Here is a 24,085-nt window from a genome sequence, read left to right on the forward strand (position 1 = left end):
TATACAGTGTACGTAGGGACATATTTTTGGTATGGTTTGCATGACAAAGTATAGATTGTATTACAGGATGGATGTTAGCAGTAAGGCCGCCGCTAATATATTGGGAATCTGTGTCTTACAGCAGCGGGCCAGTGCCACTGTGCGCAATGGGCATGTGTACCAAAAGAAGTGGGATGGCAGCGTAGAATGTTTTTATCTAAAGAGGGATGAGTATAATCTTTGACACCTGTGTATTTATTGGGTGAGACGGACAGTAGGGTGCATCTGCCTTTATTGAGATTAATAGTGTTAATAAAGATGCTAAATTGGGGATAGGTAATATTATGGCATGTGATTTTGTGTAATGAAAAATTAATGATATTGTTGCATGTGCATAATTGGGGTGTATTTATTTTTATGGACTATTCATGTCAATATAACGTGATGATTAGTTTGCTGGTGGAGGGCACTAGCAGGGAGCGGTGTGTTGCTCTATAAAACGGCTATGTCTCGAGCAGGAGGGAGGAACAGCACATATTGGAGGTTTTCTCTGTATCCCTGGGGTAGGAATAGTTTTAAAGGTACCGGCGTTTATGACAGGCGGATGCATTGTGTGTGTGGTCAGGAGGTGACAGGAGTCACTGTGGGATTGACACACAAGCTGCTGATGGTGGCTGGTGATTGCGCTGTAGAGCGCCGTGGACTACTGGTGGGTACCGCGAAGGGGCCCGCAGCGCTGTTGGGTGCACGCGACAGAGCGGAGAGTGCCAGCGTGCTATGGGGCACCGTGGGCCCGATTCTGGCAGGTGCGTGAAGGAGGAGGTGGAAACGCGATACAAACGCCATACGTGGCTCTCTCGGGATGCCTGCCTCTGCCTATGGAGAGAAGGGATGACCAGGCACCCAGGGGTGCGCGTGGGAAGGACCTCCTGGGTGCTGCAGAGCCGGGCGCCGGACAGGCAGAGGGAGCAGCGCTGCACCAGGGCAGGCGCGCAGCGAGCTCGGTGGGGCGCTCAGTAGTCCACTATCAAGGGTCGGGCGAGAAGCGTGAGCGTGGCGGCCACGGTTCCCGCGGACGGCGACGCCTGGCTTCGGCTCCCGCCCAGCACCAGCGAAGCCTGCCCTCCACGCTCAGGGGTGAGCGGGGCGGTGGGCGCAGGGGGCCCGCCGGGGCAGTGGCAGCCGGCACCAGGGTCCTGTTGCTGCCCCGGCGGCTGCCTCCGAGGGGGAGGGTGGTGCCCGCCGTGGGGCCTGTGGAGCCCGTGTGGCCGGGAGGCACGCAGGGGCCGGGCGGCGGTGCCAGAGCGCTACAGTGGCGCGGCTGGCCGGGCGCCCCGGGGCCGTTAGGGGCCGCGCGGAGGGGACGGGGCCCCGCGGCGGGAAAGGCCCCCGAGGGCGGCGGCGGCGGGCGGGGCGGGGCGGGGGCCGCGGGTGGGCTGGGGGCGGCGGCGGCGCGGTGGGGAGGGTGGCTGGGAGTATTATGGGATGTCTGGCTGGACGGTGGCTCCCGGCGACTATTATGGGATGCCTGCCTGAGCGCGGGGGGGTGGGGTGGGGGTGTGACTATTATGGGATGTGCGCCTGGGGTATGACTATTATGGGATGTGCTGGGGGTTATTGCAGTGTGCGGGAGGCGGGGGGGGGGCCGACCAGGGGACGTGCCTATTATGGGATGGCAGGCCGGGCAGCGGGGGCGCGGGGTGAGGGGGGCGCGCGCGGGGGGCTGGTAGGGGACGAGTATTATGGGATGCCTGAGTGAAGGGGTTAGAGTGTGGGGAGTATTATGGGATGTTTCTCGGAGGGACGGTTGTATTATGGGATGTTCCTGCTGGGAGGGGTTATTATTATGGGATGCCGGGCCGGGCAGTGAGTGGGAAGTTCTGAGGGGAGGGCGAGTATTATGGGATGTCTCAGTTGGGGGGGTTGCCAGGGAGACGGGGGCGGGGCCCGTTGCTGGGGTCCCGGGGCATATTATGGGATGGAGGCGGGAGTGGGGCGGGGCCTGGCTGGGTTTTTTCCCCTTTAAGAGGCGGTGCCGGGGCCGGAGCCATTTTCCCTTCAGCAGCGGCGGCGGCGGCGAGCGAGCGAGCAGAGCTGGGGTCTTGAGCCGGGTGAGGAGCTGGGAGGGGGCGGGTAGAGCTTTCCGCCGCTGCTTGGGGTGTCTCTGGCTGCGGGCGCCCCTACGCGCCGTGGGCCGCCAGACGCAGCTCCCTCGGGGCTGCGCTGTCCTCCTGCTCGGGCGACCGCAGGACCGCGGCGACACAGCACCGGCGAGCAGCCGCCCCGCCGGTGCCCGCTGCCCCGGCCGCTGCCAGCCGCTCGGCTCCCGGCCCGGCGCCCGTCCCTGGGGAGAAGCGGCCCCTCGCCGCATGCGAGCCGGACTTCCCCGGCCCCGCCCCGCGCCCCCGCCCGGGCGACCGTGCCCCGCCGCGACGCTGCCCCCCCTCCCCCCCCCCCCCGCCCGCCTGCCACCCCCGCCCTGCGCCGCGCAGCCCCGCTCCGGGCGGGGGCGCGGGAGCGGCGGGCAGCGGAGCGGGGCTGCCGGCGCCGCCGAGCCGGTCCTGCCTTTTGTGCGCGCCCGCGGCGCGCGATCGCCCCGGTGGCAGCGGGCTGCAGGGACCCGAGGAGGAGGGGGAGGCTGCTGCTCGCCTGCCTCTCCGGCCGTGGTGGCTGCAGCCCGGGGCTGGCGCGCCAAGTTTGTGCAGGCGAGTTGGGGACTCCCGGCAGCACTTGTTCCGCCGCTGTCCGCCGTACCGGTCCCGGGCTCAGCCCCGACCGCCGCGGTGGCTGTGTGGCTCGCTGACAGCGCCCTGATTCAAGGTCTCCTTTGGAAAATCCGCCTCCCCTTCTTGCCTCTCCTTCTCCCAGTCCAAAGTAGAAATAACCTAGGGCGCACGCATTCTGGTCTGGCCCCTGATTGCAGGGGAAAGGAAAATTTCCCATAGGCTAGCTGTTTTGGCTTCCTTGCAAGGGATGAGTCGCTGACTCAGTTTACTATCTAGTGTCTTCAGAGTCTACTTCATCACAACTTTAAGCTGATACCTGCTGCCAGTGTTTCTATTATCTGTAGGCTCCAAATCCAGTAAAGCTGCCGTCCAAGCTTTCTCACAGATCTCCTTGTTAGCACTATTGCTTGGGAAACAGGAGTTCAGGTGCACTATAACTTTCTCCTTTCCTTTTCAATAAAGTACTGGCTTGACTGGCAGGAAGACACCTTGTATGAGCCTGGGCCTCCACCAGTTTGGAGGACATGGCATCGGGCATTGGATCTCCATCCCCGTGCTCAGGGGGCAGTGATGATGATGACATGGAGATTCTGTTGAACAACGCTATCTCCCAGCATCAAGGTACAGAGCCTACGGGGCATGAGTGTGTGAACTGGGGAGATGCTATTTTCATGCTGAATATGTGAGAGAGATGAAGATGATGTGCAAGGCAATGTTGTACTTTGCTAGGAGTCATGCATGTGCTTTTTTTTTTTTTTTTCAGTATGTGAGTCCTAGCTAGGATTAGCTCAAAATGAGGCTCACAGCTTTTAGTCAGGTGGAGCTGACTTTGTTCCAAGCCATTGCAGGTTGTCAGGGGCCTGTGCTTTGAGGAGGTATAAGGGGGTGGAGGCAGAGGGGTGGATTCTGACAGGGCACTGAAATGCCTGCAAGTTTCATGTTTCATGAATGGGGAGGGGGAAGAGGGGCAGTATGTGAAAGGGCAGGGTGTCTGACTTTCTTTCATCTGGGAACTCAGACCTGCTGACGTCCAGAGCAAACTGCCCTGGGCTGTTGTGTGACCCACTTTCTTCACCACACCCAATTATTGAGATTTCTTGTGGCTCTTGGTCTGTGCTGCTTGCTCACCTTTGCTTTTCTTTGAGTTTTTGTACCTAGCTTTTTCCCTGGTGCTTGCATCCTCGTCATCAGCATAGAGGCTTGAGTTAGAGCTCTGGGTACCTTTCTTTTTTTGATATTGTTGCTGCCTTGCTCTGGACTTGTACTTGGATTCTGTAATTTGTTATAGAAAGAAGTAGTATATACCTGGGGAGTAAGACAGGTCTGAGTTTTCCTATTAAGACCTCCTGTACTGTTGTAGTATTATATTAGGAAATGTTGAAACTAGAAAGATTTCTTTTTTCTTTTATAAGTTTTGACTTTAGGGCTTTTCTGACATCTCTAAAATTTTGGGGGGAGAGGAGGAGGCTGTCAGTAAACCCTGAAAGGGAAATTTTGGTGAGGAAAAACTGTTAAGGCTCGTAAATCTGCAAGAACGTTAAGTAATACCTAGAAAAGGATAGGACATGGGAGGCTTTAAATCAGAACTTGCTGGAGGGGAAGATGTGGGATCTATGAAGGAATTGGGTAGGTGTTGCAGGATGGTGTGAGCGAAGAAGCATTAATCAGTTGGGAACATGACAGGGATAGAGGACCCCAAATTGTGAGCACTCTCTCTGCCATTTCATTTCATCTCTGGCTGCTGTAACTCCTCTGACCTGTGGCTTCCTCCATCCTGCCCAGCTCCTGTGGTCAGGAGGCCATTTTCCCTTGGAGGGTGAAGGAGTGACTCTGGCTGTGCGCGATGGGCGGGGCGGCGGGGGAGGGCGAATGGCTGGGCTCTTCCCAGAGCTTGCCACAAAGGAAAGGGCTGTCTGGCTGCCCCTGCCCCTCGGGCTGCAAGGAAGGAGGGGAGCCTCACAGAGGAAAGTGTGCGGTGGTGGGGGGAACTGGCATGTGTTTTTGTGACCACGGAGTGAGCTTGTTAGCTGTTCAGAGGGGGAATGGTTGTCAAATCCGGATCTGAATGCATTGCTATCAGTAGCAACTTACCTGTGTCAGGAGAAGGACAAGTAGTGGCTTACTGTCCTGTATCTTGCATGCCGCTGTAGGGCCTTCTGTACTGCTACAGTGGCTGGATACTTGAGTGTTTTTTCTGGAGACCTGTGGACTGGAACAGCGTCCTAGTTGGTTTCTCACAAATGAGTTTTCCACTCTCCTTTCTGTACCCCCGAAAGGAATTGTGTGCTCTCTGTCCATCCTCCCTTCCTTTTGCTAACTGGGCTACTCCCTGTTTTGACTGCTGAGTCCTTTAGATGTGATCATCTACTGTTTTTTCCCCCTCTCCTCTTAGGTGAGAGCAAACTTCTGGTCCCTAACTTGAGTGTAACTCTGCTTGGAGAATGAATATTGTAGGAAATGACGGGGGTGGGGGGGTGGGGGGGAGGTGTATACAGAGGTTCCTTGTCATATGACTAAATAGTATCTATTATGGATAGCAAATGGGTAAACAGCCTTAAACACCTCTATGCTCGTAAGTATGTAGCAAGGAGTAGACAAATCCAGTGATGTCTGTGAGAAGTTGGCTATGCTGTAGTGCACAGGTGGGATTTGAATGTGACATGTCACCTCTTCCCCTCCAGAGCCTGAAGAAGAGCCAGAAGAAGAGCTTCTGTCAGAGGCTGAAACACCCAAGATAAAGAAGAAGAAGAAGCCCAAGAAGCTAAAGGAACCCAAAGTGCCCAAGCTCAGCAAGCGTCAGAAGAAGGAGGTGAGGAAAAGCATGCCTTAGACTATGCTCTGAAATCTGGAAACATGGGTGAGAGGGGTTACTCTTGTTTGGCCCGTGGCAGCAATCCTTTGTATGGATCCTCTAGACCTAGGAGAGAGTGGCATTTAGTGCTTATCCAGGGTATCTTCTCACAGCTGCCTGATCTTCTCTCTCCCTCCCTCCCCAGCTGGGGGACAGCTCTGGTGAGGGGAATGAGTTTGTGGAGGAAGAAGAGGAGGTGTTGCGCTCAGACAGTGAGGGCAGTGACTATACTCCTGGGAAGAAGAAAAAGAAGAAATTAGGGCCCAAGAAAGAAAAGAAAAACAAAGTCAAGCGCAAGGAGGAGGAAGAGGAGGAGGAAGAGGATGATGATTCCAAGGTGAGAAGATAACCTGCTAAATGACTGCTTGCTCCTCATTCTCATATGTTGATTTGGGTGATCATTGTGCTCTGCATTTCTGATAGCACACAGAGCTTGGGCTGTTCAATGTGTTTTTCCTCCTCTAAGCCTCTGGTCTTGACTGTTTTCCTGCCTTGTGTTCTTTTCCTCCGTCTCCCTGAATGTATCTGGAACATATGCTGGACCCATAGACTCTTCCCATGTCCGCTGATGTTCTGTGCCCTCTGCTAGTGATGGGTGGAAGGGGAAGAATCAGCGAGTCAAGGGCCGTTGAGTCATCTCAAGATGTATGGATGTTTTGCTATTACCTAGAACATGTGTTTTTTCACAGAGCTGCTGTGATTCTCTTTGTACAGGAGCCCAAGTCATCTGCTCAGCTCCTGGAGGACTGGGGCATGGAGGATATTGATCACATCTTCACAGAGGAGGATTATCGCACTCTCACCAACTACAAGGCTTTCAGCCAGTTTGTCAGGTGAGCTGTAAGCTTTTAGCGCTTGGAAGGACTCTGGAGCAGAAAGAGCTGGACAAGGACTGGGTTCCTTTCTTTTAGAACACATTAGAGAGTCTAGTTTCCTTCCTAGAGCAAAAACTGAAGCAACAGTAAATTAATCCAAATCTCTTCTGTTCTCTGTGACTGAGATGACACAGAAGTCCTTTGCTCCCAGGCCTCTTTCTTCCCTAATATGCTAAATTTCATTTTGCTTTCCAAGCCCCAGAGCATTTGCCTCTGTGCTGTTTGAAGGATGGGAGTGGAGAGATTCACTGGCTGTGGAGATCAGAGATTAGAAAGGAATGTAGCTTGGGAGAGAAGGGTGCTGCTGGTGGTAGGGGGGGTGGAAGAAGAATGATCTAGACCTCAGGCTGGTCCAGTAACTCTTCCTTCCTTAACTGTGCACAGGCCACTTATTGCAGCCAAGAACCCTAAAATAGCTGTGTCAAAGATGATGATGGTGTTGGGAGCCAAATGGAGGGAGTTCAGCACAAACAACCCCTTCAAGGGAAGCTCAGGTGCATCTGTGGCAGCTGCAGCAGCTGCAGCTGTTGCAGTAGTGGAAAGTATGGTGACCAATGTGGATGCTGTCCTGCCACAGCCCCCTGTAGATGTGCCACTCAGGAAAGCCAAGACAAAGGAGGGCAAAGGTGAGATGAAAAATCTGACAGGGTGGTAGAGAGGGAGTGGTCGAGGCAGTAGCCCTCACTCGCAGGCTCCTTTATTCCTAGGACCCAATGCTCGGCGGAAGCCAAAGGCCAGTCCTCGTATTCCTGACATGAAGAAACCTAAAACAAAGAAGGTGGCACCTTTGAAAATCAAACTGGGAGGATTTGGTTCCAAGCGTAAGAGATCATCAGTAAGTGATGCTCTGTCCTTTGCCTTTTGAGAAGGAGGTGCTGACGGAAATGTTGGGGTCTGTATCTGCTTGCTGTCCCCAGCGTGCATCCCTGAATCACTTAACTCACTTCTTACCTACCTCAGAGTGAAGATGATGATCTGGATGTGGAATCAGACTTTGATGATGCCAGCATCAACAGCTACTCTGTTTCAGATGGATCTACAAGCCGTAGTAGCCGCAGTCGCAAAAAACTCAAAGCTGGGAAAAAGAAAAAGAAAGGTATTGATGCATGCTGTCTCTTGGAGACAGAAGCACAGCTTAGTGTGCAGACAGATAAGAGGATGATCTATGTAGCAGCGTGCTTGAGGGAGGTTTTGGATTCTGGATCTCAGTTCTTGGTGCTGAGGGAGTACCCTCCCTTGCTGTAGGAAACCTCTAACTGTGGCCTGTAACTCCTCAACACCCTCCGCAGGTGAGGATGACTCCACAGTGGCTGTGGACGGCTATGAGACCGATCACCAGGACTACTGTGAGGTTTGCCAGCAGGGAGGAGAAATTATATTGTGTGATACCTGCCCTCGTGCCTACCACATGGTTTGCCTGGACCCAGACATGGAGAAAGCCCCAGAGGGCAAATGGAGCTGCCCACACTGTGTGAGTACTGAATTCCTCCGAACTATGCAAGAGATCATGGAGGGGGAGGTCAAGAGATTTGAGGCTGCTCTCTTGTGGTCATGAAATAATCATGAGTGTGTAACTCTGGTTTTCTGATTTGACACTGCTATAGGAAAAAGAAGGCATTCAGTGGGAAGCAAAGGAGGATAACTCTGAAGGTGAGGAGATCCTGGAGGATGTTGTGGGGGATGCTGAAGAAGAGGATGACCACCATATGGAGTTCTGTCGAGTCTGCAAGGATGGAGGAGAGCTGCTGTGCTGTGATGCCTGTCCTTCATCCTACCACATCCACTGTCTGAATCCCCCATTGCCAGAGATCCCCAATGGGGAGTGGCTGTGTCCCCGCTGCACTGTGAGTTTTTGCTAGTATTGTTCCTCTCTTGTAGCAATAGCAGATGGATCAGTAGATCCATCCCTTTGCATCATCTTTTTCCAGAGATGCTTAGTCCTCAAAGATGATTACTTTTCCTCTTATGTTTTTGCCATAGTTGATTTAAAGCCGGCTTTTCATGGCTGGATAATGCCCTGTAGCTTGGCCACTCTTTCTCTAGAGAGCAGGAAGAACAAAATTACAGCCATTGGTCTCATGAAATTTGCCCTGTATGTATGCAGAAATAGGAGTATAGCTGCAAGCAAATTCAGCATTTAAAAAATATTTTAAACTAATGCTGAGCTGAAAAGTTTCTGAACTGCAGGCTCTGTAACATGCCAAGCCCTTTCTTAGTAGCCAATTGGGAAAAACTTCATACTGTTGCAGGATGTCGTCAAAGTGAAGTATTATAAATGGTATTAGGTGCTTTCATTAGGTAATGTGGACTTCCATGATAATGAACAAAAAAGCTGCTTTTTGTGTCTACAGCAAAATATTTTTCTGGGCAAACTTCCTTTGGAGTTTTGATTGAATGGGCTGCTGGGCTCATCAAGCCTAGCAGTTTGTGTTTCAAGTAGAATTTCTGAATTAGTAAGCCCCTGGGGAGACCACTAAATTGAGATACTGAATCCAGCTTGGGGTTTACTAGTCTTGGAAAAAGACAAACTGTAGAAAGTTCAGAGAAATGCTGAAGAGGGGATGAAAGTTTCTAAGCCCAAGCATTTCAAAGAGGAAATTCCATCTGCATATTAAAGCTATAACTAAGAAAGGGAACTGAGTGTGCATGTCTCCAACCTGTGCCACTCCTCAGTACTTAAACTTGCAGTCTGCAACAAGTTCTATCTAATTTTCCAGTGCCCAGCTTTAAAAGGAAAGGTGCAGAAGATCTTGATTTGGAAATGGGGCCAGCCCCCAGTTGGCCCCCCGCCACCGCGTCCACCTGATGCAGATCCTAACGCTCCTCCCCCTAAGCCTCTCGAGGGTCGGCCTGAAAGGCAGTTCTTTGTCAAATGGCAGGGTATGTCCTATTGGCACTGCTCTTGGGTGTCAGAGCTGCAGGTGAGTTGGGGACTAAAATCGTAGGAGTGGATAGCTATTTCTGTGGATATTCAGGGAGAGATTTAATGTTACTGTCTCTGTCCTGACTCCAGTTGGAGCTACACTGTCAGGTCATGTTTCGGAACTACCAGCGTAAGAATGATATGGACGAGCCACCCTCTGGGGACTTTGGAGGGGAGGAGGAGAAAAGCCGAAAGAGAAAAAACAAGGACCCTAAATACGCTGAGATGGAGGAACGCTTCTACCGATATGGAATCAAGCCTGAGTGGATGATGATCCACAGGATCCTCAACCACAGGTAGGGGAGGCAGCAAAGATCTTTGCCTCAAAATACCTATTCCTCTGTAAGAGCAAGAGTTTTAGCAAAAGCATTAAGCAGTGTTAAGGGAGAGTGGATGAGTTAAGCTTTGCTACATGAATAAGGGAAGAAATGGGAGCTCTGGTTCGTTTGTGTGACGTATGTTATTGTTCTTGTTTCTGCTGCTTCATTAAGGTGTACTTTCCTTTTCTCCCAGCTGAGTGGGTTGCATGAATACTGTTTTTCTCCCCTGCTGTGCTTAAGACTTACTGCTTTCTCCCTCAGTGTGGATAAGAAGGGGAATGTCCACTATTTGATTAAGTGGAGAGACCTTCCCTATGACCAGGCTTCCTGGGAAAGTGAGGATGTGGATATCCAGGATTATGACCTCTATAAGCAAGCCTACTGGAATCACAGGTAAGAAAAGTATCTAGAGGTTACATTACTTCCCTTGCCTCAAGAGCAAGTATTTGGAGCATGTTGTCAGTCCCTAGCGTTGGCTGGATTAATAGACGGAGATAGTTGGGAAGCATCTTCTATTGCAGATTCCTTATCCATTTGGGCAGGGACCTTAATGCCTCCATAGCAGTTTGTGAAGGTTATAGATGTATTCTCTTGAAAATATTTGAGTTTGCATAGAATAGGGCAATCACCAATAACTTTTCCCTTGGTCTGTCACAAAAATCATTAAACTTGGATGCTCTTGGGACTGTCTCTGCATAGGGAGCTGATGAGAGGTGAAGAGGGAAGACCTGGTAAGAAGTTAAAGAAAGTGAAGATGCGGAAACTGGAAAGGCCGCCTGATACTCCCACAGTGGATGTAAGTTCCTGTTTCCTGCTTAGGAGCCATCCTAGGCACATAGCTACTTATTTTGGGGAGGGGAAAATAGATTGGTTTTGTTAGTGGTACTGGCTAGTGCCTCTGATTTGATGGATGTGATGAAACTGAAGGATGAGGAGTATAAGTTTTCAAGTTCCTTCCCGACCCCAAAGAGAGAATGGGTTATAGAGCTTTCAGATGAAGGCCCACCTTGTCCTTTGGGTAAGAGACTAGTTGGCTCTCAGTGAAAGAGGATTAACAAAAGCTTTTTCAGAGGGATGCCTCTTGGCCATTTGGGGATTAGGCTCTGGGTACTAATCTGGTCCTCTCCTATGGAGTCTCACCTGCACTGGGGAATACATGGATGATGGGGAAAGGAGTTCTGGTAGCTAGCTAAGGTAAAAGATTTCAACTCTTTCTTCTCTTTGCTGTAGCCAACAGTGAAGTATGACCGGCAACCAGAATACCTTGATGTGACAGGGGGAACCTTGCATCCCTACCAACTGGAAGGACTGAACTGGCTGCGCTTCTCCTGGGCCCAGGGCACAGATACAATCTTGGCTGATGAAATGGGTCTGGGAAAGACTGTGCAAACAGCTGTGTTCCTATATTCCCTATACAAAGAGGTGGGGGCAAACATAGCTGCAAGATCTGTGCTGAGGGAGATACTGCCTGTGTCAGTAGATTCATTCCCCTAATGCTCTTAATGGCTCTATTCATAGGGCCACTCAAAAGGACCCTTCTTGGTGAGTGCTCCACTCTCCACAATCATCAACTGGGAACGAGAATTTGAGATGTGGGCTCCAGATATGTATGTGGTGACTTACGTGGGGGATAAAGACAGCCGGGCCATCATCCGTGAGAATGAATTCACCTTTGAAGATAACGCCATACGTGGAGGCAAAAAGGCATCCAGGATGAAGGTACAGAACTCTGCTGTAATGCAAGTCTGAATTGAAAAGAATATACTGCATGGCTTTTGGGAGCTGAGGTTCAGATACTCCAAAGACCCTGGGAGCTGATTCTAATGAGCAGCTTCCACAGGGAAATAACTGCTAACTGATGGGCTAGTGGGTGTTTAGACTAGTTTTCTAGAATTTTATAAATGTTTCTACCAGTCCATAACAATTCAGTTTTGTTATATGGTGACTAAGGCAATGCTGACTATAGGCAAGCTGCTTTATTGTTTCTACTTAATCTGTGAAGTTCTGTATCATGTTTTATACAGATCTAAGTCAATATCAGAATTGCTAGTCTGCATGAATTTGATTCCTTTTTAGCTCTTTATATGAAGAAATGACTGACAGTGAGGCCACACTTAGTCAGCTGAGAAAATCGTATTCTGTGTCCAGACAGGATGGAACAGCCAGAGAAGCGGCTGGCTTTTGTAGAACTTCAGTCTTGCTAGTAACTTTTGAATCTTCCATTTACCCTACAGCCAGATCTTACAGCTAGTCTGCAAACAACATGGGGGGCGGGGGAAGGGGTGCTACGGTTTCCCTGGAGGCAGTTAGGCAGGACTCCTTGGCTTTCCTTGAAATTGAGAACTGCATTAAGCACTGACAGTAACTTGAAGTTCTATGATAATCTGTTTAGCTTCAGAGTCTTAGCTTTTTGAGTTGCTCTTCTCCAAATACCACTTCCCTGACATGCCTCTATTCACTGCTTGTTTGTAAACTCCTCTGTTAGGAGATCTGACAGCTGTTGAGAAGGAGCAGATACTGAGGGAGTTGAAGAGTTACGTGTATGAGTAGTGGGGGGTATTAAAAAGCTAGTGGTTTGGGTAGCAGTTGCAGTTTTGTGACAGGAAACTGGGCGCGTGAGAACGAGCTTTGGATGTGCTGTTTGACCATGGCTGGCCACAACAACTTGACAAGATACCCTGCCTCTTCTTCGTCCTGGGGCTTTTCCTTATCCCGTTATCATATTTGCCTGTTCCCTTTGCAGAAGGAGGCAGCTGTGAAGTTCCATGTACTTCTCACCTCTTATGAACTGATCACAATTGATATGGCCATACTGGGTTCTATTGACTGGGCCTGTCTCATTGTGGATGAAGCTCACCGACTGAAGAACAATCAGTCTAAGGTACAGGAAAGCAAAGGCTGTATGGTCTATAGGTATGGTATGTGTTGTGGGTGGGGGGACAGGGAGAGATTATGCAAAAGACTAGATAGCTGTTCTGAAGCAGAGAATTTTGTCTGCCAACTCTTAGTGTCTTGTTCAAGAGTCAATTTGATGCATTATTTAAAAGGAAAAACAGAAAAAAACCTCTTCAACTGCAGATTGCTTATCACTGGTAATAACTTCTCTTGTAATATATCTTACTGGTTAAAACAGCTTTTCTCTCTGAGTGAATAGGTAACTGGCATGTACTGGAACACAGAGAAACTTGAATGTTGTTGTTGCTCTTGGATATAAACTGGCTTCTCTGGAAGCAGATCATGTATCTGCACCACCCCCATTCTGGAAATATTTACCACACTGAGCATAAAACAAATGACATGAACAGAACAATTATCCTGCCTCCAGAGTAGGCTTCCTTTCTGCATTAATCTAGCTGTTTAGTTAGGTGTGGTGATTACATCTTACAGAAACGGGAGAGCTGGTCAGAGGTAGTCAAAAACACCTGGGTAGACACTGAAAGCCATATAGCCACACTTATATGAGGATGCACCTTAATTAAGCTTGTTTAATTCAAACAGAATGGACTGTACTGTCTTAATACAGCCCTTCCCTAAATCCTTGTGCCTTAATTCTAGTATTGATTTGTCTGATTTCAGCTGAGTTCCAGTACTTACTGCACTAAAAACAAATGTTACTGGAAAAGTGATTTTATAGATTCTTGGAAACTACGTAAGGCAAAGCTACCTCTTGGGTGTGTGTTTTTGTTATTTTGTTTCTTTAAGTGGATTTACTTTTTCAGATCTTGGTGAGGCATGTTTCCCAGACATCATAGCTGTGCTTGAAGTCCAGTTTCCCTATCTTTTTTTCATTATTGGACGCAGTAATGAATGCTTACTATTCGTATCTATGAATAGAAAGATGATGCTAAATGCTCAGGGTTTTACTATGATTAACAAGTTATGATTGGTTGTCCAGTAAGACCATTTAAATCTGTCTGTTTCTAGAACAGTTTCCTATCTCATAAGGATAACTTTAGGTGTTTGGCAGCGAGACAGATCAGCTGTTTAGTGACAGAGTGACAGATTATGTGGTTGTTACCTACCTATTCTACCAAAATGTGGTTTTGCAGGTATAGTTGATAACCTCAATATTTCGTTCAGAGATGAGAATGTTATTGAATATAACTATGCAGAAGGATAAATCTCTGTGGGAACTACTGCAAGGATCCTTCTGGTGTGATAACCAAAATGTTAGTGGTGGTGGGTTCCTTGGTCTTTGTTTGCCATCTAGCACAAACTGTTCTCATAAAGTTAAATATTGTATCGCACTAAAGAAGCACAGAAATGGCCAAGTTCACAAGAACTCCTGCTTTGTTGTGAATTTGTGCTCGCAAACTTTGTGCGTTTGTACTCTTCAGTTGAGTACCTTAACTGTTGACCAGCTCTGTCTGAAATCGCATGATTGTTGTGAAAGCCAGCCCAAATTACCTTAAAGATATTTTGGCAAACACTTAGTTGTGGTTTTTTTTTTTTTTTTTTTTTTAAACCTTCTGCCTGTTCAGAACTCTGGGGTGCCACCAGGATTAATAGGAATAAGACTAATGACTTAACTATTTGCTAGAAGTCTCATTCCTGCAACTTCTCCTCCATGTGGAATGTAAATTTATGAGGAAAGAGTGCATAATATACCAGTCCAGAAATGTTTGGTGGTCTGAAACGGTTTGTAACTAAAAATACCAAAGGAAATCTACCAATACCTGATGGCTTGTTGGATTTGCTGCAAACATGTTTTAGCTATGCAGAACAGTGACGTGAATGAGATCAGGCTAGTGATCCTGACTGGAATGTGAAGTACTTGGAGCTCTTGTCTGAACAGCTGATGTGGTCTAAATTGAACCCTGTTAGTGTTTTGGGTTTTTTTTGTTTGTTTTTTCTCACTCTAGGAGAAATCCTTCTTTGTAGGATTATAACTTATCCCTTGATATGTTGTGTATGTTGTGTGTTGTTTTTTTTTTTTTTTTTTTTTTGCTCCATTCCTCTCCTGCTTTTACTTCCCAGTTTTTCCGGGTGCTGAATGGCTACTCCCTCCAGCATAAATTGCTGCTTACAGGAACTCCCCTGCAGAACAACCTGGAAGAACTATTCCACCTGCTGAACTTCCTGACACCAGAGAGATTCCAGTATGTCTTGCAGTGCAAGTTCAGGCCAAGCCTGTCTCTGTCTTGTCACTCCTATCCCTTTCCTTGTGTGGTGTTTTTTTTTTTTTTTTTTGCTCTTTTCCTTTGTGGCTTTTGCTGAGTGTCTCTGTTTCTCTGCAGTAACTTGGAGGGCTTCCTAGAAGAGTTTGCAGATATTGCTAAGGAAGATCAGATAAAGAAGCTGCATGACATGCTGGGCCCACACATGCTCAGGCGCCTCAAAGCTGATGTTTTCAAGAATATGCCGTCTAAGACTGAACTTATTGTCAGAGTGGAGCTGAGCCCCATGCAGAAGTGAGTGTGAGGAAGGAGGGAGCACCTGCTGTTCAACTACTGTTGCTCTGTTGTGCATTTTTATAGAGGGTGCTGGGGCAGCTAATCCTCACCGTAGGGCTTGCTAGATAGGAGCAAGATTTCCTGCTGCCACTAAAGTAGAGGGAGGACTAATCCTGTGCTCTGATGTAAGAGATAAAGGGATAGCGACTGCAACTGGCAGAGCCTAGGTAGCCGGCAGGTGATGTCAGGAGCTGTGCAGAGGCTGGCAAAAAGAGTATGCTGGGCGTTCTCATGAGGCGTTCTCTGAGTTATACTCCTCCTTTTCAGGAAATATTATAAATACATTTTGACAAGAAACTTTGAGGCACTGAACGCACGTGGTGGTGGTAACCAAGTTTCCCTGCTCAACGTTGTTATGGATCTGAAGAAGTGCTGTAACCACCCCTACCTCTTTCCTGTGGCTGCTATGGTATGTTCTGTCACTTCACTTGTTCTCCATATGGAAATCCTCTGCTGGATGATATCAGGGAGCCAATTATCCTAGCTATGGAAGGATTGCCCTTCCCCTCTTTCTGCTTGTATCCTCTCCCCATGTACCTTTTACTCTTATATGTGTTTATGTAGACCTGATATACTAGAAGACCTTCCCTTTCCTGTCTCTCTGTATGACAAGTAGGAATTGTGATTTACTGCAGAGTGGTGAAGATTAGAGTAGGAACTGAGTTGATAAAGGTAATGGGATTTAGGAGTCAAACTGGGAGAGAAGAGGCACAGGGTAGCAGTGATGATTCATATCAATAGTGCTATGCATGGCGTTTCTGCCAAGTTCAATGGCCAGACATGGATCAGCATCTGATGAACGTAGCTGGGGACTAATAACAAGCCATGTCCCTTCAAGCTGTGTTTTTGGGGGTTTTTTGGGGGGTGAGGGGAGTGGTTCCCCCTGCCTCATTCTTTTTCTTCTTTTTCAGGAAGCTCCAAAAATGCCAAATGGCATGTATGATGGTAGTGCTCTTATTCGAGCATCTGGAAAGCTGTTGCTCCTCCAGAAGATGTTAAAGAATCTTAAGGAAGGAGGTCATAGGGTGCTCATATTCTCACAGGTATATGGGGAAAAACTTTAAGGCTGGGAATTCCATTTCTGAAAAAGGAGGCTATCCATTTGGTATCCCCTTGCTCCTCTCACTGTTGTTGTTGGGGTTTTTTGATACTCAGATGACTAAAATGTTGGACCTTTTAGAAGACTTTCTGGAACATGAAGGGTACAAATATGAGCGGATTGATGGTGGAATCACAGGGAACATGCGTCAGGAGGCTATTGATCGCTTCAATGGTATGAAGTCTCTTGCTTTCTGCACACAATGAAAATTGTTATGTATGTGCTTAGTGGTCAGCATGGGATTGTTGGTTATTACCTAAGTCTTTCACTGTTGCCCTGGGATTTTAAACTAGTAGTGATTTCCCCTCACATGAAGTGATTGGAGCAAATAAAAATCCACATTTGAATAATGTGCTCTCCCTTGATTACTTTTGTTCTCTCCTTTTATCCAAGCTCCTGGTGCTCAGCAGTTCTGCTTTCTGCTTTCAACTCGAGCTGGGGGTCTTGGTATTAACTTGGCTACAGCAGACACTGTGATTATCTATGATTCAGACTGGAATCCCCACAATGACATTCAGGTGAGTATTAATGAGACTACTCACTAAGGAGCGATACTGAGGAAGAAGGGAAGTAAAAACATCAATAGGAGAGGAGGAATATATGGGGAACTTCTAATTTAGAAACATGCAAAAATAGAGCAGTTGCAGATGGGTAGAGATGGGAAGTGAAAAAGTGGAGGGTTCTTCCAGGGCCTGACCTTTGCTAACGTTAAACATGAAGGCAACTGGTAAGCTTTTTTTTTGAAGCTGATGGGGCATAGCAGACTATGATTTGTGTGGCTCTGGACTGTTCTGAGCACATGTTCTCTTTTCTAGGCCTTCAGTCGTGCACACAGAATTGGACAGAACAAGAAAGTGATGATCTATCGCTTTGTGACAAGGGCTTCAGTGGAGGAGCGTATCACTCAGGTGGCCAAAAAGAAAATGATGCTAACTCATCTAGTAGTGAGGCCAGGGTTGGGCTCCAAGACAGGCTCCATGTCCAAACAGGAACTTGATGACATCCTCAAATTTGGCACCGAAGAGCTCTTCAAGGATGAGGCTACCGAGGGGGGTGAGCGCCTGGGAGTGGAACTGGAGGAGGTGGGGAGGGCTGGCTCATTATTTGGCAAATGGCAGTAGGCAGTGGTGACTGTGACTCTGCAGAGTGGTCTGGGGTGGTATTCCCTTTCCTTGTCCCTTGAGCTCCAGGCAGCCACTGTGTTTGTGCTCCTCTTTCAGGGGATAACAAAGAAGGTGAAGACAGCAGCGTCATCCACTATGATGACAAAGCGATTGAGCGTTTGTTGGACCGAAACCAGGATGAAACAGAAGACACGGAACTTCAGGGCATGAACGAATATCTCAGCTCTTTCAAGGTGGCGCAGTATGTGGTTCGTGAAGAAGAGATGGGGGTGAGTATGAGGTGGATGTCAGCTAGCGTCTCCTGATCAGTGATATAGGATCAGTTAAACAGAAGCGAATAGGGCCCTCATGCTTGTAAGGGCAGCAAGCAGCCATACCTCTGCTCTAAGAGGTTGGGATTTGGAACGCAGAGCTCTGAATTTATCACCCCTCTGTGGCAGGAGGAAGAGGAGGTTGAACGGGAGATCATTAAGCAAGAGGAATCTGTAGACCCCGATTACTGGGAAAAACTGCTGCGTCACCATTATGAGCAGCAACAGGAGGATCTGGCCAGGAATCTGGGCAAGGGCAAACGTATTCGCAAGCAGGTTAACTACAATGATGGCTCACAGGAGGACAGAGGTACAAATGCGCAGAATCCTGGGGAAGAGGGGTGCATGTATGTGTTGCTGGGAGAGTTACGGAGTAGCGTCTCAGGCTCACGTGCTGTTTTTCTTTCAGACTGGCAGGATGACCAGTCAGATAACCAATCAGATTATTCAGTTGCTTCTGAAGAAGGAGATGAGGACTTCGATGAGAGGTCTGAAGGTAAGTTCTGGTGAAGCCAGAGTTCCTGGATCATCTTTTCTGGGTGTGGGAACAGCTGGGACTTGATTTAGTTGCTTGGTACACTTTATATTGCTTTTCTGCAAGGGAAATATTCACACAACAATATGCTGTGCATTGTCTCTCTTCCTTAGCTGCATTTCTCTCTTCAGCAGCTCGTCGGCCTAGCCGCAAAGGCCTGAGAAATGATAAGGACAAGCCTTTGCCTCCCTTACTTGCTCGTGTGGGAGGGAACATTGAGGTAAGTAGCATCCGGATAGTTCTTTAAATCCTAGTTGCCCTTGTATATAGGGCTCTTTCCATATATCTCTCATTCTTTCTTTCCCCTTTCTAGGTCCTGGGTTTCAATGCCCGCCAGCGAAAAGCCTTCCTTAATGCTATCATGCGCTATGGAATGCCACCTCAGGATGCCTTCACCACTCAGTGGCTTGTTCGGGACCTCCGTGGCAAGTCGGAGAAAGAGTTCAAGTGAGTCTGCATTAGATAGGGGAGGAAGATAGGCGGCAACATCTAGCCCCTTTGGGAAAGGATGAGAATTGAGCCTTTTCTGGCCTTTCTGAGGGACTGCAGCTCCTCATCATACTAATTGATCCTGTGAGGGGGAGATAAGTATAACCTAGGAGGGACTGGGGGATTGTTCCTAGTTCCTTTTGGATTCAAATTACCAGTTGCTAACAGCAAGTGCCTGGAGAAGAGTAGTTTAGCCAGGCAAGTGTGTAACAATGTCCTGCCCAAGTTCGTTCTTGGTTTGCAGTTGTTTCTGGCTCAAAATCCTGAGCCAGCAGGTGTGTTCCTGTAGTAATTCTGCATGGAAAGTCTCTTGAAGGGGCTTGAAATCCCAGAACTTGTGTTGCTGTGGGTTGGGAGTCTAGGGGTGGTTTTCCCTTACTAAATATTGAAAAAGGGTCTGTTGCTGCATGTCTTCAGGCTAATCCAGTGTCCAATCTAATTGTGTGTCTCCTACTTCTCCAGGGCCTATGTTTCACTATTCATGCGCCATCTATGTGAACCTGGAGCTGATGGTGCAGAGACCTTTGCAGATGGGGTCCCACGGGAAGGCCTTTCTCGACAGCACGTCCTTACTCGCATTGGGGTCATGTCACTCATACGCAAAAAGGTGAGTGCCTAGCAGAACAATGCATCCTTCCATCTCCTTATGACCTCTGGTTCCTGGTGCCCTGAGCTAGTGAGTTATTTCTTCTTCACCTATTTCTTTGTCATGTAGAGTAGTCTGTCCTGCCTGGTTTGAAGGTGAGCTTTGTATTGCTCCTCCAGTGTTTTTTCCCTCTCATGCAGGTGCAGGAATTTGAGCATGTGAATGGACGTTGGAGCATGCCAGAACTGGCAGAGATAGAGGAGAACAAGAAACTTTCACAGCCAAGCTCACCCTCTCCCAAAACTCCAACCCCTTCAACACCAGGGGACACACAGCCAAATACACCTGCTCCCGTCCCTCCTCCTGGTGAGAGCTTCCCCCTTGCACAGTCCTGCGTCCTGACCTCATCCCAACTGTCCCCCCTCACCGGAGCTGTGGTGGGGGAGGTCTGGGGGTGGACGCAGATCAACTGACCTCTCATGTTAGGAGGGCTGCCAAAGACATGTGCATGCCCTTAAAGGCAAGAGAGGACACTAGCTTTCCTTGGATGAGCTGACATCAGTGAGGAGAAAAGCCCTGCATTTGTGGTGGGCAGGAAAGGGGTTTCCTCTTGAGTGATGTTGGTCCCATTTGGATGGGCCTAATCTCTGGGAGTGAAGGAGATGTGTGCTTGGTTACAGTGAGGGGAAGACTTTACTGATGGCTTCTCTCCTTCTCTTGTGCGCCGTGCTGCTCTGGGGTGGGGAATACACAGAAGAGGGAATAAAGGTAGAAGAAGGAGCAAACACCAAGGAGCAAGGAGAGGCAACTGAACCAGAGAAAGAGCTCAATGCCTCTGCTACTGAAACAGAGGTTCCTATGGAGGTGAGTGCTCAGTTGCTTGTTTGTCTCATGCAATTCCAAATATCTCTACTTCTGCCTTACTTTACTGTGTAATAAAGCTTCTGTGGCAGAGCTGAGTTCTGCCTAGGACAACACTGAAAGCTAACTCTCAGGTCCTTAGAAGAACTGGCCTGACAGTTTTGTGTATCTTCCCCTTGGTCTGCTTTGTAAGACACTTTCCAAACTGCTTTGACTGTCTTCTGTTGATAGTGCTGAAGTAGTTCACTGGCTTTGACCATATGCTGCTTTGCTTCTCTTCTCATTGATGATTTCTGTCCTAAGCAGTGTGCTCAGCCTGTGGAGACACCACCGCAGGAAGCAAAATCTCCAGTGAACCCTGCAGAGGCAGATGAAAAAAAATTAGAGGAACCAGAAGTGAAGGAAAGACCAGATGAGCCCATGGAAGTGGAAAGCAAAGGTATCTCTAGGAAGGCTAAGACCCTTAACAGCAATTAAAAAAAAAAAAAAAAAAATCACAAGTAGTATCTTCAAGCTACTCTTCCCTGCCTCAATACTTCACCCTAAAGAAACAGGCATGTGTAGATAATCAAGGGGGCTATTTCAGGGCTTTGAGCAGGGAGGCAGGGAAGTGTTAGGTTTCACAGGCTGAATTCTTGGACTTGCCAGCTACATCTCATGTTCCCCTCCTTTTCTGTAGCTGATGTGGAGAAAGTGGAAGACAGAGCATCTGTTGAGCCACCCCCTGAACCTCCTATAATCACTCTGGATGAGAAAGGTGAGCTATGATGATTCCATTCTTTTCTTTATCCCCTCTCCAGCAAGGGTTCCTTGTGGGTCCAACTTGCTGTGGTATCTGCCATATCCTTCCTAATTGTTTCCTATGTGTACAGAAGAGAAAAGGGATGATGATAAGAGAGACGTGGTGATGCTGCAGAATGGAGAGATGCTGAAAGAGTCAGTAGATGAAAGGCACAAGAAGGCAGTAAAGCAGCGCTTCATGTTCAACATAGCTGATGGTGGCTTTACTGGTATGAGACCTGTATGTGCTTGAACTTATTTACCTGCCTCTGCTTGTCTTGGTGAAATAATAACTTGGAACTCTTCTTGCCTTTCCAGAATTACACTCCCTGTGGCAGAATGAAGAGCGGGCTGCGACTGTTACAAAGAAGACCTATGAGATCTGGCATCGGCGTCATGACTACTGGCTCCTTGCTGGGATTATCAAGTATCCTTACCCTGACAGACGAGCTGTCTCCCCTTCAGAATAAGCCCTCATTGTGAAGAGGCAACCCCTTTGGGTCTGCCTGGGACACGTTAAGTGAGAGCGCACTTTATCTTTCACAAGAGTCCTGGCTTGGTGGGAGGAGGGGTTTTCTGTCAGCACAGTTAAGACTTGGTGAGCAGGATGCTGCTCTTACTGCTTTTCCTTTGCCCTTGTTTCCCCTCTTCTCTGCACCTCCTTTCCCCACCCCTCTTAAGAACTGTATCTGCCTGGGCTGTGCATTCCCTTGTTCTCACTGCCTTTGTTTGCCTGAGCTCATCCCATCTCAGTCATGGCTATGCCCGTTGGCAAGATATTCAGAATGATCCACGTTACGCCATCCTCAATGAACCCTTCAAGGGTGAGATGAACAGGGGCAACTTCCTGGAAATAAAGAACAAGTTCTTGGCAAGGAGATTTAAGGTAAGGCTCTCTGCTCAGTGTGACAAGTCTTTCAGCCAGCTGGACCCCTGAGAGCAAGACAAACTGTCCTGTTGAGCTCGGTGTTCTGATTTTCCACTTAGATGAAGGCTTTTGCAATCTTTTGTGTTGATGGCTAAAAAGAGCAATATTTGTTAGGATCCTATGGTAGCTTCATGATAGGAGCACTTTACCCTAGAAGCAGCATGTTGGGGAGCTTGGTTCAGCGCTCTCTAAATGTTTCTTCAGCAACTGGCATTCAGGAGGTGTTAGTGTCTGTTTCCACCACAGCTTCTGCTTGGTGTGCTACAGCCCACTCAATATGCCTAAGTAGAACTTGGAAACATTGTATAACATTGGATTGGTGAAAGGGCTGCCTTCAGTCTCTGCCTAAAGTACTTGTGAGTGACCATAGTTTCATTCTGGAGGTGATTTGGGAGCAACCCGTGTAATTCTGAATGAATATTTTGCCCTGAGATTCAGTGTAGTTTGGCTTATCTGCTTTGCACCGTCTAATCTGATATCTTCAAATGTCCCTGTCTGGCATGCTTAACAATTTTTAGACTCTTACTGTAAGTAGTTCGGGATACTTCAGTTCAAGAAGAAAGCTCCATCCCCATTGCCCTGTACAGAAAGAGTTTTTAAAAAAAAAAAAAAAATTTCTGCTGTATTTTGAAAAGCCTTTAAGAATCAGTCATGTAAGCAGAGGAGTAAGAATCCTGGAAGACTTGCTTATTTTTGTTATTAAATGGGCTAGGACATGCCCTGTTTTTCTTACCTGGCTTAGCTTAATGGAGCCTTTGTTTTGTAATATTTAGCCTTTATGCCAATATAAGCAGAAGCCTGGGAAATGAGGTTTACCTGCCGAATCTCACCTCATGAGAGTGGGGAACTGGAACAGGAGGCAGCAAGTGAAGGGTGCAAATAGCCTGCTTTTCAGGCAAATGCTGGAAGACTTTACTACTTACCCTGTCTGTTGCAGCTCCTGGAGCAAGCACTGGTGATTGAGGAGCAGCTGCGGCGAGCTGCCTATCTGAACATGTCGGAAGACCCATCTCACCCTTCTATGGCTCTGAATACACGTTTTGCAGAGGTGGAATGCCTGGCTGAGAGCCACCAGCACCTATCCAAGGAGTCAATGGCTGGGAATAAACCGGCGAATGCTGTGCTGCACAAAGGTGATAGCGTGTTAAGCAAGGGTGGATATTTGTTTAGTATTGCTGTCCCCTTTGGCCTCTTCCCCAGGCAGGGGCAATTTCTCTCTTTGAACCCAAGCCTCTTTTTCTTCCAGTTCTGAAGCAGCTGGAGGAGCTTTTGAGTGATATGAAGGCAGATGTGACTCGTTTGCCTGCCACCATTGCCCGTATCCCACCTGTGGCAGTGCGCCTCCAGATGTCAGAGCGCAACATCCTCAGCCGACTAGCCAACCGCAGCAGTGAACCCCCTCCACCACCACCTCCCCAGCAAGTAAGTACTCTCTCTGAGTGAGCAGCCCTGCCTGGCTTGTCTATTGTATGGAGGAGTAGGGGCTCTGTAGGGAGCTGCCCTCGTGAGCTAGGGTATATTGACGAGTATTGTGTCTCAGATGGCATTGTCTTTTGCCCTACAGGTGGCCCAGCAGCAATGAGTCCCTGGCCCAGTGCTGTTGACCTTTTGGCCAAGCTGAAGTGACCCACCCCTTCACACTCTACCCCTCTGCCTGACATTCCTGACTGGGTGCTGTTTCCCTCCATGGAAGCTGCTCTACAGGTCTCTGGGAGAAGGAACTCCTTCTGCAGCCAGCTGTTGGAGGAAAGAGTGTGCTTAGGAGAGAGGGGGATGTATGATGGACTCTGTATATAGTGACTGGAGGCCACAGCGCCCTGTCTGTTACATGGAGAACCTGGCTGTGTTGCTCGCTGCCTCGGCCTGGAATTCCAGTTTTTGTTTTTAATTTTATTTTGAGTTTGTTTACTGAGATGAGTGCACAGGTGAGACCAAGCAAAAGCCAGGACAGAGACAAAGCTACCTCCATCAAAATCCTTTTTAATACAAAAACTGACTGGACTTGTCCACTAATAAGCAGCTTGAAGGAAGGAGAGAAAAAAAAAAAAAAGGAAAATCTTGATAGGACTGAAAAATAAAGTTTCCTTGTATTTTATTTTATTGCCTCTAATTTAGCTTTTCTGGAGAATGCTAGATGACCAAGAGTGACCAGCTGGCTCACTCCCTCTCCCTGTATTATTATCAGCAAACTACTGCTGCTCTTGTCCTGTTGCCCTGTAAAAAGCAGGGCTTCTAGTATGCTACA

At 48.2% G+C, this 24,085-nt stretch overlaps 1 protein-coding gene and 1 non-coding gene across 2 annotated transcripts; both read left to right on the forward strand.

Moving 5' to 3' along the window:
• Positions 1 to 847: 847 nt before the first annotated feature.
• Positions 848 to 23,935, forward strand: CHD4 (chromodomain helicase DNA binding protein 4). Its single transcript, XM_068931011.1, has 41 exons — positions 848 to 1,116; positions 2,007 to 2,090; positions 3,168 to 3,326; positions 5,387 to 5,514; positions 5,702 to 5,893; positions 6,271 to 6,389; positions 6,816 to 7,057; positions 7,139 to 7,266; positions 7,392 to 7,527; positions 7,721 to 7,902; positions 8,036 to 8,275; positions 9,149 to 9,352; positions 9,445 to 9,650; positions 9,936 to 10,067; positions 10,374 to 10,470; positions 10,905 to 11,096; positions 11,193 to 11,393; positions 12,418 to 12,555; positions 14,652 to 14,773; positions 14,912 to 15,085; positions 15,395 to 15,536; positions 16,039 to 16,170; positions 16,283 to 16,400; positions 16,620 to 16,744; positions 17,042 to 17,279; positions 17,447 to 17,619; positions 17,791 to 17,971; positions 18,071 to 18,157; positions 18,310 to 18,416; positions 18,510 to 18,643; positions 19,148 to 19,292; positions 19,472 to 19,637; positions 20,026 to 20,135; positions 20,439 to 20,571; positions 20,812 to 20,889; positions 21,005 to 21,142; positions 21,231 to 21,339; positions 21,666 to 21,798; positions 22,778 to 22,973; positions 23,087 to 23,262; positions 23,405 to 23,935. Exons 3-41 carry the CDS (start codon positions 3,230 to 3,232, stop codon positions 23,420 to 23,422), a joined length of 5,769 nt encoding a protein of 1,922 aa, XP_068787112.1. The 5' UTR covers positions 848 to 1,116; positions 2,007 to 2,090; positions 3,168 to 3,229; the 3' UTR covers positions 23,423 to 23,935.
• Positions 19,665 to 19,806, forward strand: LOC138065888 (small Cajal body-specific RNA 11). The gene has a single exon (XR_011138933.1). It is a non-coding gene; the product is annotated as a small Cajal body-specific RNA 11 (non-coding RNA).
• Positions 23,936 to 24,085: the final 150 nt, after the last annotated feature.

The sequence above is a fragment of the Struthio camelus genome, chromosome 1, assembly GCF_040807025.1.
Source record: "Struthio camelus isolate bStrCam1 chromosome 1, bStrCam1.hap1, whole genome shotgun sequence".
In the NCBI taxonomy this organism is placed as follows: Eukaryota; Metazoa; Chordata; class Aves; order Struthioniformes; family Struthionidae; genus Struthio; species Struthio camelus.

Coding starts and splice junctions, on each gene's coding strand:
- CHD4 (XM_068931011.1), top strand. CDS start 3,230: ATGGCATCGGGCATTGGATCTCCATCCCCGTGCTCAGGGGGCAGTGAT. Junction 10,471..10,904: donor CTGATACTCCCACAGTGGAT/GTAAGTTCCTGT, acceptor TCTTTGCTGTAG/CCAACAGTGAAGTATGACCG. Junction 21,799..22,777: donor TCTTGGCAAGGAGATTTAAG/GTAAGGCTCTCT, acceptor TGTCTGTTGCAG/CTCCTGGAGCAAGCACTGGT.